This window comes from Zea mays, chromosome 10 (genome assembly GCF_902167145.1).
Source record: "Zea mays cultivar B73 chromosome 10, Zm-B73-REFERENCE-NAM-5.0, whole genome shotgun sequence".
Lineage (NCBI taxonomy): Eukaryota > Viridiplantae > Streptophyta > Magnoliopsida > Poales > Poaceae > Zea > Zea mays.
In genome coordinates this window covers 2911170-2928272 of record NC_050105.1, presented here as the reverse complement: position 1 = coordinate 2928272, position 17103 = coordinate 2911170, and the positions used below count along the sequence as shown (strand labels likewise).

At 47.0% G+C, this 17103-nt stretch overlaps 1 protein-coding gene across 6 annotated transcripts; it reads left to right on the top strand.

Annotated features, from left to right (window-relative positions):
- The first annotated feature begins 287 nt into the window (after positions 1-287).
- Positions 288-16744, top strand: LOC103640704 (putative disease resistance protein RGA4). Of its 6 annotated transcripts, none has more exons than XM_035963303.1 (4): positions 288-3708; positions 3870-3949; positions 16204-16356; positions 16436-16674. In XM_035963303.1, the coding sequence occupies exon 1, from the start codon at positions 488-490 to the stop codon at positions 1991-1993; it is 1506 nt and encodes a 501-aa protein (XP_035819196.1). In that variant the 5' UTR covers positions 288-487; the 3' UTR covers positions 1994-3708; positions 3870-3949; positions 16204-16356; positions 16436-16674. The 6 variants fall into 6 exon arrangements, with proteins under 6 accessions (XP_035819196.1, XP_035819195.1, XP_008662411.2 ...); XM_035963302.1 differs by having other exon boundaries at positions 16184-16356; XM_008664189.4 differs by having other exon boundaries at positions 12409-16356; positions 16436-16659.
- The last annotated feature ends 359 nt before the right edge of the window (positions 16745-17103 follow it).

Genomic DNA, 17103 nt, shown 5'->3' with positions numbered 1-17103 from the left:
TACAGAATTTGGATCACAAATTCAACCTGCTCGAGAAAAAATATATCTTGGAAGCAAGGGCGGCGACATGGAGCAGAGGTGGTACCTAGCCTCGGGCTATCTGCTACCATTGCATCATCATCTTCAAGTGCCAGAACAACGAGCATCAGGCGCTGACAGATGTGTATTATCCTGAGACTTTGCTCAAGCATTGTTAGCATCGGGCAGATGGACGAAGGCAGGTGCCAAGTCCTCTACAATGGCATCATCATATGCATCCACGGTTACGAGCATGTTAGCAACCGATCGGGAGAACCGGAGAGCTAGAGGGACGAGGTGGATTTGGGAAGAAGAACAGGAGAACTGCTCTTGCTCTCTCCGGTTCTCCCGATCAGTTGCTAACATTTGGTATCAGATTCAATCATCCTGGATCCACTTGCTGTTTTGCCGCGGCTACCCCGATCTTCCGCGATGGAGCACCAAGACGCCGCCATCTGCAAGCTGCTCGATGAAATGCGACTCATGGAGGCGCGTCTGTCCGAGCGCATCAGCGGACGCTGCGACGACGTCGAGCACCACCTGGACGAGCACCGTGAAGAGCCCTGTGACGAGACGTCTCGCTTCGACAAGGGTCCCATCTTCGACGAGAAGCCCTGTTTCCACCGCCACTTCCTTGATTCGGATCCGAACTCTCCCTGCAACTGGGTCGATCTGCTCTCGGTCATCCGTGCAGTGGCCCCGAGCTCCCGGGATTTGCTTCCTCCACCGGGCATCTCTGCCGTGCCGAGCAGCTACGTCGCAAGCAGGCATCCGCAGACCGCAGGAGGACAGAGAACTTGTCCAGCCCCCGCGACGAGTCGAGTCGGCTACTTGCGTCGAGTCAAGCGTTCCCAGGGCCTCCAGCACCGAGCTGGACAGGGAGTTCATCGCCGCCTCCGCCTTCGTCACAGCATCAGTTGCCTCCAGCACCAGTGCCCTCGAGGCAGGCGCACACGTGGACGTGGCTGGCGAACCGGAGTTTCCGCCTCGTGTCACCCTCGATGGCCACCCCGACGACGAACTCCTCCATGTCGAAGGGGCGGTGGTCCGGCCACTTCTCGAAGAGCGTGAGCAGCAGCACGGCACGGCCCAGAGGGTCATCGTTGCGCGGGGACAATCGGTCCTCCACCGTCAGTACCAGCTGGACTCGTCCCCGCTCGACTCCTGCAACATCTTCGCTCCTGAAAGACCGGCCGACCGGGAGATGGTCGAGGCGTCAGCCGTCATGGTGGTGTGGGCGTACGACGCCGCGTGCGACCGCGTCGGCGTGCAGGAGGTGAAGCACGCGTGCGAGGTCGGATGCAGCGGTGGCGAGATGTGCCTTTTCACGGACCTCCTCGGCGACTTGCTCTGCCGCATTCACCGCTCGCCGGACTCCCTCATGTTGGTCGTGGAGACAACAATCGGCACCAACAGCACGGAGATCGCCGGAATCGTTCGCGGCTGCGCCAAGACCGCCGTCTCTGTTGGCACCACCCAGCAGGCCAAAGACGACCCCATCTACACCAAGGTTGGCTCCATCCTTGGCCTCCGCGTCTCGCCCAGCCACTGGAGGAAGGGCATGGGGAAGAAGCTAGCGGATCGGGAGGAGGACGAGGTTGTCCAAGCCTCATACACGTACAACATCTACAACAACTGGGCTCCATTGGAGGATGCACTCAGACTGTTTGATAGAATGTGCATGGAGCATGACTCGCCCAGGACAAGTGCTGTGAACCTTGGGAGCTTTAATGTGATGGTTGATGCATACTGTCATGCTGGAAGAGGTCAATATGCGATTAAGGTGTTTGGGAAGATGCCGAGAAGAGGCCTGTGCCAGATGTACTCCTCCAATAATCTGATTGACTGGCTAGGGAAGAATAAACTTGTTGGGAAGTCTGAAGGATGGTACATGGAGGAAGCTGCAAGAGCTGTATTGGGTGAGTGGAATAAAGCAATCATGGCCACCACCTGTGCAAAGTGTGATACTGGGTGATGGTGTTCAAGTCAGGCTTCCGCCTTGGCCACCACCTGTTTGGAAAGTATGGTTGTCAATGAAGATTACTGGTCCACTGAGTTTCAAGTTGGGTCCCAAATGGCGAGTGGAAGGATTGGTCTATTGGAATTATTGTAGTCCACAATATACACCAGAATTGTTGGGAGTTCAGGCATCGGTTCACCAGATGACAGTCAAAGTGACCATTGGACAGACTATTTCATGCTCACATCTGTTGCGCAGCGGAAAGATAGCTACGATTTGCCATGATGCAAGTATTGCCCACTCTGAGCATCAGTACGTTGCTACTGGGATGCCTACAGAAGTTGTTCTGGAGGTTTTGGTTGAGAACATGGGACTTCCTGGTGGTTATACCCCATCTTTCGATTCATCTGATTTGCGAAGGAGTTGTCAGTGGTGGAATAATCTGGCCAAGAGAGTAGCAACTCTGGAATTTGATCGCACTCGAAAGTCAATGGGAGTTATTGTGAAAGCAAACTCTGGGAAGAACTCACTGCTTGTTAAGGGAGCTGTAGAGAATCTGCTAGAGAGATGTACCTACATTCAGTTGCTCGATGGATCTGTTGTGCTATTGGATGATGGTGCCAAGGCACTCATATTATTTACACTCCATGACATGTCTGCCAGTGCCTTGAGTTGTTTGGGTTTTGCTTACAAGTATGAATTGTCAGCTCCCCGAGAAGAAGTCCACAAATCAATTGACACATGTTATGGTTGCAACAAGAGACAACAAAGAAACAACAGAGGCCATTTGCCGTAAGATTGGGGTTTTCAGCCCTATGAAGGTCAAACTGGCATGGTCCGGCATGGATCCTGCCTTGCCCACCTAGGAGGATGCTACAGCTTTGAAGGAACGCTCCCTGCACGCGTCGGCTTGGGGACAAGCCGCATTTGAAGACCCGGGGAATGTCAGCACTGATGATCCACAAGAGAAGGAGACGATGGAGCTGAAGACTGACAAAGGCGACGTGGCGTGACTCCAGCGTTTGAGGCGCGACAATATTTGTGTGTCTGGGCCAGACCGCCAGAGTGGGTTGTCTGATGGCCGGGTTGGGCCGGGTTGTAAGCGCTGGTTTGTAAGCGTCGCATATAAGCGAACTCTTGGGAGAGGGTGAATCATGGAACAACAGAAAGCTTACAACAATTACCTTCGTCGCGTCCACTTCTCCTGTTCTTCTTCCCAAATCCACCTCGTCCCTCTAGCTCTCTCTGGTTCTCCCGATTGGTTGCTAACAGAGCATATTCTCCTCGCCAAGATAAAGTGCTCCAAGAACCGCCTGTACCTGGTTGATCTGAACATCGTGCAGCTAGTGTGCTTGGTGGCGTGGCACAACGAGGAGCCGTGGTTGCGGCATGCCCACTTTGAGCACCTGAGCTTCGACGTGCTCGGGTGGATGGCAAGGTAGCAGATACATGGTTGGTGGGGAAGCCGAGGAAGCTCCTTTCCTAAGGCAGCAAGCAAGTATCTCGCTGGAGCTCGTCCACGGTCACCTTTGCAGGCTAATCACTCCACTGACGCACAGAGGGCAACGATATTTCTTGCTGCTAGCCGATGACTGCATCTACTTCATGCGGTTTTAGGATTTCCAGGATTGCCCGAGAGCCAAAGTTAGACGGATGGGTTGCAAGAGCTGCTATATTTGACACCCTTCGTGGCACTGTTAGTTCCATGCAAGTAACGGTGATTATCTTAGGTGAGGATCGCTATGGTTGGGAAGTACACTGTCTTATCAGATTCGTACCTCTCCGTGTTGAAATTGAGCTTGCCAGCTTGTTCAGTGCAGTGATGTTTTTTTATATGTTTCGAAATGTGAATGTTGCTGTCTAATTAACGTGTCATGCAAAAAAATTGCAGGCCCTCTTGCACACATCTGTTGATTGCCGCAGGAAACTTGTTGTTGCTGATTGGATCTTGAGGATTCCACGGCGATTGAGGTTTGGCACAGTAGCCTATTATTCAATGTGCCAAGTCTAGATGTCCTGAAACTGACAAAGTCTGAAACGAAAACATTGTCAAAGATAATGCTATAAATTGCAAGTACTCCAAATAATCTAACCGTCTGTAACATCTATTTCTCTGAATATTAGATAACCAAAGCTTCAATCATCATGTCTAGAGACTACAGGTGGTAGACTCCGATCCCGTTGGATGGGAATTGTGTTCCAGCATTTTTTTAAGAAAAGGGAATAACTTGATTATTCCAGCCTCTGCATGACAATATGCATATAGCTGTCTAGTACACCAAATATTCTGGGTTCAAACAGGAACATAACCATACTCGAAACATAGATGCCACCACTACATTACAGATTACAAGCACAATCGATTACTAAAGTTCCAGCCATTTTTAGCAAAAAATTACATCATTGCGACTTCAAGCAGCTTGCATCCCTGTTTTACTTGTAATCCGTCTTCTTCTTTCAGCAGCAGCATCCATTGTCTCATCCAGTATGTACCCCTGAAAAGTACCTGCGTAGGAGTAGGAACTTGTGCATTGTTAAAAAACACATCATTTCGACAAAGCCATATCGCTCAACATATAGCACTCGCTCCAAACCAAATTTTGTTGCTAAGTTTCATATCAACCCCATAAAGCCGTTGTGTCAATAAATGATCAATGCTCCTAGGAGGTGAAATATTAAACGCAAATTGAATACAACGCCAAACACATTTAGCAATATGGCAATCGAAGAACAGATGTTGAATGGATTCATTTAACGTACATGCTACACATCGTAGGCAGCCTTTCCATTGTTTCTTCACTAAATTATCAGTTGTTATGGCTAAATTATTTGTAAGGTACCACATAAAGATTTTAATCTTAAGAGGAATTTTGATTTTCCAAAGATATCCTTAACACCTAACAGGCTTGCCCAAAAATGCGAATCTCCAGGCATGTGTTCCACCTGGGTGATTGTTTTATTTATTAGGTACTTATTACAAAGAATTGACTGCCACGTACCCTCTTCATTAATTAACTTGAAAAGCCATTTACTTAGTAGACATTTATTTTGAAGATCAAGGTCTATAATTCCTAATCCTCCCATGTCTTTTGGTGTGCAAACTATTTTTTTTCTCGAAAGCGCAGGGGAACTGCGCCTTTAATTATATTAAGAAGAGGAGAAACATAATACATAGTACAATAGCTCTCCTTACGGAGGCCAGAAACAAGCATAAAGAAACAAATCCATTAGGAATTCAGGCTACCGACAAAGGAGCAGCCAAAAAGGAGAGACCCTTGGCCCCTGCTAGCTCCCAAAGGTTTCTCTCCTCATCAGCCTGCTGTAGGATTCGAGAGAGGCTGGGGGTCTCTCCATCAAACACACATCTATTGCAGAGGTTCCATATCTTCCAGGCACCCAACATGATGAGAGAATTCAGCCCTTTCTTGACCATTCCCTGCACTGCCTCAACAGCCCCTTTCCACCACTCTAAGAAGGATGTGAGGCCAGGCTGTGGGGCCAGGGCATGTAACCCAAATTTCCTTAGGAGCATATACCAGAAAATTCTTGTGAAGACGCAGGAAATAAGAAGGTGGTTCATGGTTTCATCTTCCTGGTCACAAAGAAGACACCTTTGCGGGTGATTCAGGCCCTTTTTGGCCAAACGATCAGCAGTCCAGCATCTGTTGTGTGCCACCAACCAAATGAAAAAACGGCACTTTGAGGGGGCCCAAGATCTCCAGATTCTTTTGTAGTGATCAAAAGAAGCAGATCCTAAAAACAGGCCATTATAAGCTGCTTTCGCTGTGTATTTACCATCTGCAGCAAGGCTGAAAACATGTTTATCCCTTATGTTTGGCTGTAACTCAATCCCTGAAAGGGATTCCCAAAGGTTTAGATAATCAACCAAGACTCTTACTGTAAGAGCCCCCTTAATATCTGAAATCCATTTCCTGTTTACAAGTGCTTCTTTCACCGTCCTTTTGTTAGCAATTCTTCTTGGAATTGACTTGTGCAGGCTAGGGGCAATATCAGCGATTCGAGTGCCATGCAGCCATCTATCATTCCAGAACAAGGTGTTTGAACCATCCCCAACCATAGAAACAAGAGCCATCGAGAAAAAAGCCCTAGCTTTGTTTGGGACCTGTATGGGAAGACTTGCCCAAGGCCGCCCCAAATCTGTTTTCTGCAACCACAGCCATCTCATGCGGAGAGCCCAACAAAGCTCAGGGAGACTAGAGATTCCCAAGCCTCCCAGCTGAAGGGGACGACCCACCTTTCCCCAGGCAACCAAACAGTGTCCTCCCTTGCTTCCTTTGTGCCTCTCCAAAGAAAACCCTTTCTTATCTTATCAATGGCATCTAAGGCCCATTGGGGGATGTCAATTGCCATTGCTAAATAAATTGTCATGCCTGTGAAAACATGTTGCACCTGAATTCTCCTTCCTGCTCTAGACATTAAGTCAGCTTTCCAATTAGGGAGTTGATCTGCAATTCTTTCAACAAAGGGCTGGAACTGCTGCCGAGAAAGTTTATGCAAGGATAGGGGGAGCCCCAAATATTTGCAGGGGAAGGTTGCCATCTCACAAGGCAGCAAACTCTGAACTTCCATCAAATTCTCCTCGGAGCATTGAATAGGATATGCATTTGATTTCTGCACATTATTTATGAGGCCAGAGGCATCTCCAAAAAGTTGCAGAATGTCTAGAGTGATAGAAGTTTCTTCAGCAGTGGGATGTAAAAACACAGCCACATCATCTGCATAAATAGAAATCCTATGGAGCTTCTTTCTTCTAGATAACTGCTGTAGCAAACCTGCTTCTTCAGCTTTAGCGAATAAGAGGCCAAGAACATCCATAACAAGGATGAATAACATGGGGGAGAGGGGGTCTCCCTGCCTGAGCCCTCTCCTATGGGCTAAACGTTCCCCCGGGGAACCATTGAGCAGCACTTGTGTAGTGGAGGAGGCCAATAACCCACAAACAATATCCCTCCAGATATGACCAAAACCAATCTGCTGCATGACTTCAATTAGGAATGGCCAGGCCACAGAATCAAAGGCCTTAGTGATATCAAGTTTGAGGAGTAGGCGAGGCAATTTCTGCTGGTGAAACAACCTTGCAGTTTGTTGTACCAACATAAAATTATCTTGGATGAACCTTCCCTTTATAAATGCGCTTTGAATCGGAGAGACCAACTCATTGAGCCTTTTGGCCAGCCGGTTAGCAAGAATCTTGGTGATCAGTTTTGCAAAGTTGTGCACAAGACTAATAGGCCTAAAGTCTTTGACCTGCTCTGCCCCCTCTTTTTTCGGTATCAAGGTAATAAAAGCCGTGTTGAGCTTGTAGAAATTGTTGAAATTCCTGCTCCAAACTGCCCTAACTGCAGCCATAACCTCTGCTTTAATACTTCCCCAGCAATCTTTATAGAATCGCCCTGTGAATCCATCCGGCCCTGGGGCCTTATCCAAAGGCAAGCCTTTAATGGTTTCCAAAACCTCTTGTTCTGAAAAAGGGGAGTCTAGATCCTCCAGATTATGTCTAGACAGTCCAAGGGCATCCAAATCAATAGTCCTTTCCCTGTTTCCACACTGCCCAATGAGGTTTGTATAAAACTGATCCACTGCTGCTGCTTTTTCACAGTGGTTGGTTAGGATACGATCTCCATCAACCAACATGGCCACACAATTCTTCCTCTTACGATGCCTTGCATGAATATGGAAAAATCTTGTGTTCGCATCCCCCTCTTTGAGCCATGAAATTCTTGACCTTAATCTTGCCATGGTTCGCTTGAAAGAGGACAACATCAAAGATTGTTTTTTGAGCCTGTTTTTAAGCCAGATCTCTGCCGGGGTAAGTGGTCTTTCATCATGTGCCATCTCCAGTCTATGCAGCAACTCCTTTGCCAAAGCCAACTGCAATCTTACATGTCCAACCTGCTTGTCACTCCACCCTTGCAGTCTTCTTGCTGTCATCTTTAGCTTCTTCTCTAGAGTCTGGAAAGGGCATCTGACAGCTTCGACTGAGTTCCATGCTGAATGCACTTCCTCCTGAAAACCTTCAAGCTTGGTCCAAAAGGATTCGAAATGGAAAAGCCGTTTTCCAGGCCTATTGTCACTGAGTCCCAGAAGCAAAGGGCAGTGGTCCGAATCAAGTGACGCAGCACTATGAAGAAGAACTCTGGGGAAGGTTAGCTCCCAATCCACAGTACAAAACACTCTATCGAGCTTAACAAGGACCGGGTTATCTTGCTGGTTAGACCAAGTGAATTTGCGTCCTAACAGCGGAATCTCCTTGAGGCCAAGGTCATTGATCAAATCCATGAAACGACCCATCATGGCTCTATTAAAATTGGAGTTATTCTTATCTGATGTTTTATAGATGAGGTTAAAATCCCCAGCCACCAACCAAGGGCCAGCACAGGCTGTTCTGACATCTCTGAGTTCCTGAAGAAAAAGGATTTTTCCATCATCTCCCTGAGGGCCGTACACACAGGTAAGCCACCAAGCCTGCCCTTGCTCCATGCACAACTGGACTGAAACACTGTGATTGTCGAATGTCGATTCTTTGTTGCCCTGTATGACCTATATGTCTTTTCCAAGTGATCAAGATGCCACCACTTGCACCTGTTGATGGCAGGTAGACGTAATCAGAGAACTCAGCACCGAGCATGGAGAGGATAGTTCTTGTTGAAATGTTCTGCATTTTAGTTTCCTGGACACAAACCACATCCACTTGGGAAGAGTCCACAAGCTCTCTGACTGAGTCTTGCCGTACTGAGGAGTTCATTCCTCTCACATTCCAGAATAAAATTTTGTTTGGATTCATGGAAAACAGTCTACAGAACACTACCACAAAGAACAGGGGGAGGAACCTAGGCTTCAAACAGGCCCTTCTGGTGGCGTGGGCCAACCGAAAAGAGCGGACAAGGCCTCCACCTGGAGCTGAGAAAGTGGGTGCTTGAAAAGCTCTGCATAAGCCTTGAGGGCTTCCTGACTGATGCCTTCATCTTCAGTAATAATCTACAGGGCTTTCATGGCTTTTTTGGTGGCCCTGCCTCCCCAATCTTGCATGCTGAATTCCACTCCAGCTCCAGCGACACGTCGGCTTCGTCTTGGCGCAGCAGCAGATGTTGTTGGAGAGGGAGGAGTTGCTTTCTTGCTGTTTTTATTTGGTATCAGCAAACAAGCGTCAGGTCTTCTACAGATTTTGTTGAGGAACTCTTCTTTTCTTGTCGCAGCTAGCGGAGCACCCATGGCTGTGGGGGTATCAGGTCTTGGATCAGTTGTATGCCCATTCTCCATTGCCAGCAACTCCCTTCCTGTTCCATCTTGTTGGCCGTCGTGAAATTGACATGCTTTTGACCCTTTGCGGTAATAGACCTTCAGCATTCTAGTTGGCTCTGTCTGCAAGGATGCAGCTGTCTCAAGCGACCCAGGCGGATGCTGAGGTGAGACAGGCGCAGGCAAGGCTATCTTCAGTGTCCCAGTATCTTCAATTGGCAAGACATCATCTGGGGTCATCTCTGGCGGCCCAACTCGAGGTCGGGGCGAGACATGCACAGAAGGCACGATCTCAAGCTTCCCAACTCGAATGTGGGGCGAGACAGCCCCAGTCATCGTCGTGTTCAGGAGCCCAGGTAGACAGTGGGGCGAGACCGGCGCTGGAAGCCTCGTCTCTAGCGTCGGGCAAGGCTGGGGCGAGACAGGCCTTGGGAGCCATGTCTCAAGCGGCCCAGTTGGCCGAAGGGGCGAGACCGAGGCATTCCAGGCCATCTCAGGCGGCCCAATCAGGTTCCGGGGTGAGCCCACCAACACAGACGACGTTCCAACAGTCCTGTCGCAATCAATCCGGGGACTGTTTATCTTCCCCGTGGAGATCTGTCCCACCATAACTGTCACGGTAGTCTCTCTGTCTTCCTGGGGCTCCTTGGAAACCGGTGTCTCTTCAATGCGCAAGGAAGGCAGCGCATCTCGATCAGGATCTCTCACCGGATATGCTGTTTCCCTACCCGAGGTCGTTGACGGCGGTGGAAACACAGCCCGAGGCGCCAGGGTTGCAGCGCCGCGTCCCAACGACATCTGTGGGTCCAGGCGAAGATGAACCGAGCGCCGCAGGAACAGGGACGCCGCGGGAAACGCCGCCCGAGGCGCCAAAGTTGCCGCACCGCGTCCCGACGGCAGCTGCGAGCCCAGGCGAAGATGAACCGGTCGCCTCTGGAACAGGGGCCCGTTCGAACGACGAGACTGGGGGTCCTGGTCCTCGCCGCCGCCGCCATCACCATCAGGTCTCCTGTCGTACGCCGGAGGTGGGGGCGGTGGAGGCCCCAGGTCCGCCGCAGATAGCTCTGACAGGGTAGCGCTCACACTGATCTTGTAAGTGAGGCATCTCTTCTCAAGTGCGTGCAATCCAGGCTCGACGATGATAAGGTCCATATCACGGTGTAGTCTTCCAGGATCAAAGCACCAAGCACTGACCCGAAAGGCTGAGTAATCTTTCTTTTGCAAAGTATCCGGATGCACGTCCGAAATCCAGCAAGAGTCTCTCAAGATGTTTTCTGCCGTAGAACGAAACCAAGCGTGCTCTGGGATTCCTCTAATCTCAACCTCCACCATACCAGACATGATCGTCGAAGATGCATGAGTAAACCTCGACCAGCGCTTGAACTTCAAACTAAAATGAGGCCCCCTATATGCCTTGCCATCATTAAGCACCCTTGAGGCAGTTTCTTCATCAGGTAGAATCAAGAGGAAATCCTCTGGCTGGACTTGATGAATCCGCATGGCTTCAATATGGACCTCAAAATTATGTGCGACTTCTTCTAACACTTCAACTCCTAGCACCTCCGGCCTAGTCCCAACAACTGTTACGAACAGGGCACGGCGGAGAAATACCTCTTCACGCGTCATCTCAGTGGTGAATTCCAACACACAAGAAGGCAATGACTTCTTGAATATCTCCATTTGTCCTCCAGACCTCAGCGCCGACCTATGGACCTTTCTGGAGGCGTCAGCAGTATCAGAGGAAACCGGGGACATAGAGCCTGGACCAGCACCAGACCCCAACGATCCTTTGCCCCGTTTGGAGCGTCGTCTTTTCTTCTTGTTGCGTAGGCTTCTTTGAGAGTCGCCTGCAGCAAACATCCTTGAAGTGTCTGCCTTCAGCGCAGGCTCCAACGGAAACGAGATCTTATTTGATCTAATTTCTCTAGAACCTTCCTTGGAATTTCGAAGAAGGACAACATAAACATCGTAAGACTTGTTAAGATGGAGTTAATTAGCACTAGTCGACCAACAACAGACAATATTTTCCCTTTCCACCCACTAACTCTTTTCTTAAATCTTTTTATGATATAATTCCAATCTTCATTACTAAGCTTTCTGTGATGCATTGGAATACCCAGATATTTGAAAGGATAATGCCCTTTATTACATCCAAAAATTTTAGAGTATTCCAATTCTCGTTCTTTAGCAGCATCATAACAGAAAAGTTGGCTCTTATGAAAATTTATTTTGAGACCCGAAAGATGTTCAAACGCACAAAGTAGTAAGCCAAAACTGCATTCAAAGGAAACGTGGAGGCTTGTTTCCACACAGCCACTATTACACGGAACACAACTGTAATCATCCAGTGCCTTGTTTTTCCTCATCAGAAGGTTCCTGGTATTGAGTGTATCTCTATCATTCTAGAAAAGTGGAACCAAATAGGACCGAAAGCGCAGAGGAACTGCTATGCCTTAAGGATTGGATGCAAATTGGAAATGAAAGAGATAGTTTTTTTTAGGATTTTGGTCTGTACTGGAAGCTCTCAATTTTTATGGCCAGATGAATTGTTGGTCCAACTCATGGGAGATTTCGTTTCTACTTTCATATCAAGCTCAGCTCCTCTTGCAACGTACAACCATGTCTAAAAAAAATAGGGGAGGACTCCAAGGAAAGCTCCAAAAGCTTTCTTTGTCTGTGTTTATTCACTCGAACTGCATAATTCAGAGCAGTCCCAATCGATACACTAGCTCCCAACAATAATTCAGAGCAGTCCTAATCCATAGACTAGTCTACTCCGCTTGTTCACCGCTTGTTCACCTTTGTCTTTCCATGCTGCTTCCTTTCCCAGCGAGCAGTAGACCCTCAGCAGTCTACGGCACCTTCGGTCTCTTCTACATAAAAAACAAATCATCTATCACCAGCAATCAGCAACACCATCCGGTATTCCTCCGTTCCCTGCCCGACGGAGCTGCTTCCCTCCTTGCTGTGCTGTGCTGTGCTTGTTCCAGATTCTACTCCATACGCCCTTGATTTATTTTACTTCGTGTAAGATCTCCAATCTCCACTTTTTTCGCTTGCTGTGTTAGCTACTATTTCCCCTTTGTGTTGCTGGATCTGGCGAGAAAGAAAAATAATTGGTTTGTGCTTCATTTTTTTCATTCAGATTCATTAATTTTATGTGTCTGCAGAGAAAAAAGAAAAAAAAAAGCTTCTTACTGAATTTCATGGCCGACTTGGCGCTCGCCGGCTTAAGGTGGGCAGCATCGCCGATTGTCAACGAGCTTCTTACTAAAGCTTCAGCTTACCTCAGTGTGGACATGGTGCGTGAGATCCAACGACTAGAAGCCACTGTCCTGCCACAGTTCGAGCTGGTGATTCAAGCGGCCCAGAAGAGCCCCCACAGGGGCATACTGGAGGCATGGCTCCGGCGTCTCAAAGAAGCCTACTATGATGCCGAGGACTTGTTGGACGAGCATGAGTACAATGTCCTTGAGGGCAACGCCAAGAGCGAAAAAAGTCTCCTGCTGGGAGAGCATGGAAGCTCCTCCACTGCAACTACTGTCATGAAGCCTTTTCATGCTGCTATGAGCAGGGCACGGAACTTGCTCCCTCAAAACAGAAGGCTAATTAGCAAGATGGACGAGCTCAAAGCAATCCTGACAGAAGCCCAACAACTTCGAGATCTTCTTGGTTTGCCACATGGCAATACCGTCGAGTGGCCAGCTGCAGCACCTACCAGTGTTCCCACAACCACATCACTTCCCACTTCCAAGGTTTTTGGTCGCGACAGGGATCGTGATCGTATAGTAGATTTTCTTCTCGGCAAGACAACAACTGCTGAGGCAAGCTCAGCTAAGTACTCGGGTTTGGCCATTGTTGGATTGGGAGGAATGGGGAAGTCCACCTTAGCACAGTATGTCTATAATGACAAAAGGATAGAAGAATGCTTTGATATCAGGATGTGGGTGTGCATCTCACGCAAACTTGATGTGCATCGTCACACAAGGGAGATTATAGAGTCTGCAAAAAAGGGAGAGTGCCCACGTGTTGATAATCTCGATACTCTCCAGTGCAAATTACGTGATATACTACAAGAGTCACAGAAATTCCTGCTTGTCTTGGATGATGTTTGGTTTGAAAAATCTCATAATGAGACAGAGTGGGAGTTATTCCTTGCTCCATTAGTCTCTAAACAGTCAGGGAGGAAAGTTTTGGTGACTTCTCGAAGTAAAACACTTCCTGCCGCTATTTGTTGTGAACAAGAACATGTCATTCATTTGAAAAACATGGATGATACTGAGTTTTTGGCTCTTTTTAAACACCATGCTTTCTCTGGAGCAGAAATCAAAGACCAACTATTACGCACGAAGCTGGAAGACACTGCAGTGGAGATTGCTAAAAGGCTTGGACAATGTCCTTTGGCAGCAAAAGTTCTGGGTTCTCGATTGTGCAGGAAAAAGGATATTGCTGAATGGAAAGCTGCTCTAAAGATTGGAGATTTAAGTGATCCCTTCACATCTCTGTTGTGGAGTTACGAGAAGTTAGATCCACGTCTGCAGAGGTGCTTCTTGTATTGCAGCTTGTTTCCAAAAGGTCATAGATATGATCCTAATCAGTTGGTTCACCTTTGGGTGGCAGAAGGATTTGTTGGTTCATGCAATTTGAGTAGGAGAACATTGGAAGAGGCTGGGATGGATTACTTCAATGATATGGTCTCTGGATCTTTCTTCCAATTGGTTTCTCAAATGTATTGTGATTCGTACTATGTCATGCATGATATCCTTCATGATTTTGCAGAGTCACTCTCTAGGGAAGACTGCTTTAGATTAGAAGATGATAATGTGACAGAAATACCATGCACTGTTCGACATCTATCTGTTCATGTTCAAAGTATGCAAAAGCATAAGCAAATTATCTGCAAGCTATATCATTTACGCACTATTATCTGCATCGATCCGCTAATGGATGGTCCAAGTGATATTTTTGATGGCATGCTACGGAACCAAAGAAAACTGCGTGTATTGTCTCTGTCATTTTACAGCAGCAGCAAGTTGCCAGAATCTATTGGTGAGCTGAAGCACCTCCGGTATTTGAACCTCATCAGGACGTTAGTTTCTGAATTGCCTACATCATTATGTACTCTCTACCACTTACAATTACTTTGGTTAAACCACATGGTGGAGAATTTGCCTGACAAACTATGCAATTTAAGAAAGCTACGACATCTAGGAGCGTACGTGAATGATTTCGCGATTGAAAAGCCTATTTGCCAAATTCTGAATATAGGTAAGTTAACGTCGCTACAACACATTTATGTCTTTTCTGTACAGAAGAAGCAAGGCTATGAGTTGCGACAGTTGAAGGACTTGAATGAGCTTGGTGGCAGTTTAAAAGTGAAAAATCTTGAGAATGTCATTGGAAAGGATGAAGCCGTAGAGTCGAAGCTATATCTGAAAAGTCGCCTTAAAGAGTTAGCATTTGAGTGGAGTTCCGAGAATGGCATGGATGCAATGGATATTCTAGAAGGTCTGAGACCACCACCCCAACTGAGTAAGCTCACAATCGAAGGTTACAGATCTGATACATATCCTGGGTGGTTACTAGAGCGATCCTATTTTGAGAATTTGGAAAGTTTTGAGCTTAGTAATTGCAGTTTGCTAGAAGGCCTACCACCAGACACAGAGCTCCTTCGGAATTGCTCTAGGTTGCATATAAACTTTGTTCCAAATTTGAAGGAACTATCTAATCTTCCAGCAGGCCTTACAGATTTATCAATTGATTGGTGCCCACTGCTTATGTTTATCACCAACAATGAGCTAGGACATTATGACTTGAGGGAAAATATAATAATGAAGGCAGACGACCTGGCATCTAAACTTGCATTGATGTGGGAGGTGGATTCAGGAGAAGAAGTTAGGAATGTACTGTGGAAAGACTATTCATTTCTGAAGCAGTTGATGACATTGATGATGGATGATGAAATATCAAAGCATCTTCAAATTATTGAAAGTGGTCTGGAGGAAAGTGAAGATAAAGTATGGATGAAAGAAAACATCATCAAGGCATGGCTCTTTTGCCATGAACAGAGGATAAGATTCATTTATGGAAGGACCATGGAGATGCCATTGGTTCTACCGTCAGGACTCTGTGAACTTTCTCTTTCTTCATGCAGTATTACAGATGAAGCTTTAGCTATTTGCCTTGGTGGCCTCACTTCACTGAGAACTTTACGATTGGAATATAATATGGCATTAACTACACTTCCATCAGAAAAGGTGTTTGAGCATTTGACAAAGCTTGACATATTGGTTGTAATGGGTTGTTTGTGTCTCAAATCACTGGGGGGCTTACGTGCTGCTCCATCTCTTTCCTCTTTTTACTGTTTGGATTGTCCTTTTTTAGAGCTAGCACGTGGAGCAGAACTAATGCCGTTGAACCTTGCTGCAGACCTCAACATCAGTGGCTGCATTCTTGCAGTTGATTCATTCAGTAATGGCTTGCCACACCTGAAACATCTTTCCATTTATGTTTGCAGAAGCTCCCCATCCTTATCGATTGGCCACCTGACCTCCCTTGAATCATTACGTCTAAATGGCCTCCCTGATCTTTACTTTGTTGAAGGCTTGTCTTCCCTGCACCTTAAGCACCTAAGTTTAGTAGATGTTGCAAACCTCACTGCCAAGTGCATCTTACCGTTTTGTGTCCAGGAATCGCTCACGGTTAGTAGCTCTGTATTGCTCAACCACATGCTAATGGCTGAAGGGTTTACAGCCCCACCAAATCTTACTCTTTTAGCTTGCAAGGAGCCGTCAGTTTCATTTGAAGAATCTGCAAATCTCTCATCCGTCAAGCACCTGAAGTTTTCATGTTGCGAAACGGAGTCCCTGCCTAGAAATCTAAAATCTGTCTCAAGTCTGGAGAGTCTTTGTATACAACATTGCCCCAACATAACATCTTTACCAGATCTGCCGTCCTCCCTCCAGCGCATAACTATAAGGGATTGTCCCGTCTTGAAGAAGAACTGCCAAGAACCTGATGGAGAAAGCTGGCCAAAGATTTCGCACGTTCGTTGGAAGAGCTTTCTACCAAGACCGCACTGGATTCCTTAGAGTTGCCACTTTGAAATAAATGAGAAGGTACAGGTTCTACTAATTCATTTTTTCCAGTACAATTGATGAGTTTCTCAATATTTAAAACATTTCATGTTCTAAACAGGCACCTTGACGTCACCCCTCTTCTCTTGAAGCTCCAGAGTTCAGGCTCAAGTCAGAAGCCAATCCGTCGTTAATGCTGCCGTCCCCGCGGTTCCCTGTTTTTGCCGCTTGTATTGCTCCGCTATTTCAGTTGCTATATCATTCATTCCTTGGTTGTGCACAATTGCCAATATGTATTTCTCTGACAGAATGAAGTGATAACTGTGGCTAGGGCTTTTGTTTTCATGTGCACAATTGCTATATCATTCATGTGGCAATTAGTATAAATACTCCAGGCAATGCAATAGAGAAGATAGTTCATTTTCCTGCACTTGTGCTTGTGGATGGTGTGGCAGAGAAGTTCACCATGGAACCAGTTCCAGTAATGTGTGTGCTACAGTCAAAATAAGTCTTAATTCTCTGCTACGTACAGTCAAAACGTGTCTGCTACAGTCCGAGTGTTTCTGGAGATTCGTTGTTGGCGGATGATGAGCTACATTTGTACAGTATGGATTGAGCTCGAGGACTTGTTCAGCTCCTTGCTCTATTACCAGTTAAAAGGTGATTGCTTGTTCTCTATCACCAATTGGATTGATTACCAGTGTGCTTGCTGGCGTAAGAGATGAAAAGGCGTTGTATTTTAGTGCATCAAAACTGAAGGTTTTTGGTGGTATGCTCCATTCTGTTCAA

Coding starts and splice junctions, on each gene's coding strand:
- LOC103640704 (XM_035963300.1), top strand. CDS start 12,397: ATGTGTCTGCAGAGAAAAAAGAAAAAAAAAAGCTTCTTACTGAATTTC.